At 37.9% G+C, this 3,425-nt stretch overlaps 1 protein-coding gene across 2 annotated transcripts; it reads right to left on the bottom strand.

Annotated features, from left to right (window-relative positions):
* Nucleotides 1–249: 249 nt before the first annotated feature.
* Nucleotides 250–3,208, bottom strand: LOC131643630 (tubby-like F-box protein 8). 2 transcript variants are annotated; one of them, XM_058913896.1, is made up of 6 exons: nucleotides 3,053–3,208; nucleotides 2,687–2,728; nucleotides 1,901–2,344; nucleotides 1,721–1,808; nucleotides 1,384–1,516; nucleotides 250–1,292 (listed from the first exon to the last, which is right to left on the bottom strand). In XM_058913896.1, exons 3-6 carry the CDS (start codon nucleotides 2,246–2,248, stop codon nucleotides 548–550), a joined length of 1,314 nt encoding a protein of 437 aa, XP_058769879.1. In that variant the 5' UTR covers nucleotides 2,249–2,344; nucleotides 2,687–2,728; nucleotides 3,053–3,208; the 3' UTR covers nucleotides 250–547. The 2 variants fall into 2 exon arrangements, with proteins under 2 accessions (XP_058769879.1, XP_058769880.1); XM_058913897.1 differs by having other exon boundaries at nucleotides 2,919–3,059.
* Nucleotides 3,209–3,425: the final 217 nt, after the last annotated feature.

Raw genomic sequence — 3,425 nt, 5'->3', positions numbered from 1 at the left:
GACACCAAACTCCAGAGTTAGAATCGTTAGACGCCAATTATTGCTAAGTTGGACGCGAACACCAAATACCAGAGTTAGAATCATAAACTTCGTGATTGTATTTGTGAATTTCTAATACCAATTTTTTTACGGATAAAAAAAGGTAGACTTTTTAATGATTACAATGTGTCAATAGTTAAACTTCTTTAGTATTAAAATAAAATTATAGAACTGAGTTTAGTTAGACAAGCTTAAACATTAGATCAAACAGACATTGAATGCTACTACATTTTTCATTACATCTTTACCATAAAAGTATGGAAGTCTACATCAACAAAGTTTGACAGAGATGGTTTAAACATTAAAACATACTAAAAATAAGGACTTAAGAAAATGAAAAAGGCAAAAAAAAAGGGACACTGGGAAGAGATTGTTCTGTACTTTACAATTTAGAGTAACTATGAGGCATACAATCAATGACTTGGTACAGCTTCACCATCCTATGAATTCCTAAAATGGAGATTACATTCTCTACTTGTCTTGGTTACCATATATATGTCTCTTGTCACTATTCACATGCCAGTTTTGTGTCAAAGCTAGTCAAGCATATCGCAAAAGCCTGAAACGCCGAGAGAGGGTATCGATAGTCCATGGTAAACATGTCCTCGCCGACCTTACCGAACTGAAGAATAATCTTGTCATGGTCAGACTGAGCCGGCTGCGACGGCGCAGGTCCTGTTGCTGCACGAGGAGGGATGGCTGCAGGCTGTGTTGAAGCGATCAGCTGAAAATTCTTGACGGACGCTACGGTCACGCGTCCCCTAAAGTTAAGGCACCAGCATTGCAGCTGTTCGTGCCATCTCGGAGATTTGTTCTTAAGAACTAGAGGTCTCTCCTTCCCCTCCTCGTCTTCATTTCTATCTTCCATTATGCTAGCTCCCATTATGTCCGAGAATCTACAGCTGCTAAACTCGGTGGAGTTATCGATTGACCTTGCAAAGGATAAGCTACGGAAAGAATCCTCGAGTGAGCGGGAAATGAGCTCTGGCTGGCCGGGGACAACGCCGCCGGGCTCAAGGGATGATGAAGGGATTGAGTACATAGTGCAATTCATCCTCCGTGGACCTCTGGTGCCGAGGACATTCAACTCGTAGGTTACCTGTGCGACGTTGTAGTTGCCACTAGGGACCTTTGGAGAAACTTTTTTCGAGTAGAATCTACGGCTGCTGCGTCCAGGTGGAGCCGCCAACTGAGCATTGTTATAGGGAGGCTGTGTATCGTAAATTATGAACTTGGTTCCAAGAAAATTAGACCTGAAACAAGGGAAAGTTAATACATGTGAAGTGTCTAATGATAGGAAAGAACAAAAAATTTAAGTTCTTGCGGCTTAAAAAAAAGTCGTACCTAAGCTTTCCGATGTAAGTGCTGCTAGATCTTGATATGTTATCTGCATCCATTGATATAACATACTCAGTGCAAGTCGTTCTTCTGGTGCGTTTAGCAGAGAGAAGAAATTTTCCATTTTCAACAAGCAAGGCTGCAAGAACACAATGAAGAATTCAGAGACTCACAAACAATCGAAGTATCGAACCAACGCACGGCGAGGGATAGAAACTTTCAATTTTCATACAGTATAGACAATAGGAAAAATAATAAGTTAATAAATCACATAGAAAAATTCAAATAAACCACAAGACAAGATGATCGAATAAAAAAGTGTATTCAGTATCGAAAAGTTTACCGGGACTAAGGCAAAGGAAAAGATGGTATGTCAGCTTAGATTTGTCTCGCTTGATGAAACACTGGATTGGTCCATCTCTATACCCAGGCTGCAAAAAAAATCAACCGATCACAAAAACGATAACATTAGGCAAAGTTCCAAATTTTAAACATCTATCAACAGAGAAAATCGGTATCTCACCTGTTTCAGCGAAACCGGAAAGGTAATCTTCCCACAATACTCAAGACTGCTAACAATTTCTTTGCACATTTCTCTCCACGACTTACACACCGCAGCACACGCAACCACATGTTTCCGACTAGGCCAAGTACTCTCATTAGATTCCAATCTCTTAATAACATCACGAAGAAGCTCCGGCGGTAAACTCGCCCACCGGCTATTCTGTATAACAGGAGGCTGATCCTGCAATTCATGGACCGAACTCCTCGACTTCCCCTTCTGATGTCCAGGAAGCCTCACCTCAAAACGCCGACTCGATAAACTTCCAATCCCATCCCTCACGTCACGAACAATACTCCTAAACGACATTTGTTCCAACACCCTCACAACCTTAGAATTTAGTAATTAGTATATCACCAAAACCACTTCAAGAATAAATAATTGTTCTCCCACTAGAATGAATAGCTGCAAACAAATAAACAAACAAAATTTTAATTTAAAATTCCATTTTCAATACTTAGTTATCAAGAAATAAAAGGAAGGAACACATATAGAGAAAAGCACAAAGAGATTCTCATCAAACGAAGCCCCACATGGACCTAAAAGCTAAAGCAGTTTAAAATTCTATACTTTTGACAGAAACAAATTTAAGCTGATTTCAAATCTAATAATAGAATCTATCATCTCTATTTTCAGTTTACCTTTTCCCTTATTAGAATCGAATGAAATACCTCATACACCCAAAGAAGCATACAAATAACGATATCAAGAACATAAAACATTAAAGTTGAGGATAAGATAACAAACCTCAAACACTCCGAAACGCTGAGATCAAAGAACATAAGAGATCTGTGAAATCAAAAGCAAAAAAAAAAAGTAGATCAGTTTTCTCCACTATAACCCAAACATAACAAGAACCTAGTAGATTTCAACATCGACAAAAAAAATACCCAAATATAAATTTTACAAACAACATACTCCTAGATTATAAAAATGGAAACTTTGGAAAGAAACAAACAACCCAGAAGAAAAAAAGTACCAAAAACAATTATGGGTGTTGAAGTTTCAGTTTGAGTTTCCAAGAAGAAGTGGGTGTTGAGGAAGAGAAAAACATGATAGATTTAGATTAGATTAGATGAAGAACAAGAACAAGAAGAAGAGGTAGGTGCTGACCATGATGTTTCAAAGTCTTATCAAAGAACACGCTCCTAGATCTTCTGTCTGTGTTAAAACAAGACCCACTTTCTCTCTCTAAAAACTTTTATATTTTCTCTCTCTAACAAACAAAGAAGCTGACTCTGAAGGAAACACGGAATCGAAGACTTCGTTAAATCCAACATAAAAAATAATAATTATTATTGTTAAATCTTAATCGAATAAAAAAATAAATAGAAAATCTATTATACTATCCACTTGAATTGAAGTGAAGTAAACAGCTTTTTTCCACTTTGGAGTGGTTTGTGGAATTACGATTTTAGCCTTGACGGTTGACCTGTTACAAGCGTTGCGTTACCGACCAAGTAATGTGTAGGGTGGGTGTGTATAG

This window comes from Vicia villosa, linkage group LG1, assembly GCF_029867415.1.
Source record: "Vicia villosa cultivar HV-30 ecotype Madison, WI linkage group LG1, Vvil1.0, whole genome shotgun sequence".
Classification (NCBI taxonomy): domain Eukaryota; kingdom Viridiplantae; phylum Streptophyta; class Magnoliopsida; order Fabales; family Fabaceae; genus Vicia; species Vicia villosa.
Note: the sequence above shows the minus strand (reverse complement) of the source record. Positions and strands in the feature narration are given on the sequence as shown.

What these genes read in the sequence shown, in the direction of transcription:
- LOC131643630 (XM_058913896.1), bottom strand. Translation starts at nt 2,248, where the DNA reads ATGTCGTTTAGGAGTATTGTTCGTGACGTGAGGGATGGGATTGGAAGT. An exon ending in TTCCGGTTTCGCTGAAACAG is followed by an intron (nt 1,809 to 1,900) that starts GTGAGATACCGA and finishes TTTTTTTTGCAG; the next exon opens with CCTGGGTATAGAGATGGACC. An exon ending in ACTTACATCGGAAAGCTTAG is followed by an intron (nt 1,293 to 1,383) that starts GTACGACTTTTT and finishes CCCTTGTTTCAG; the next exon opens with GTCTAATTTTCTTGGAACCA.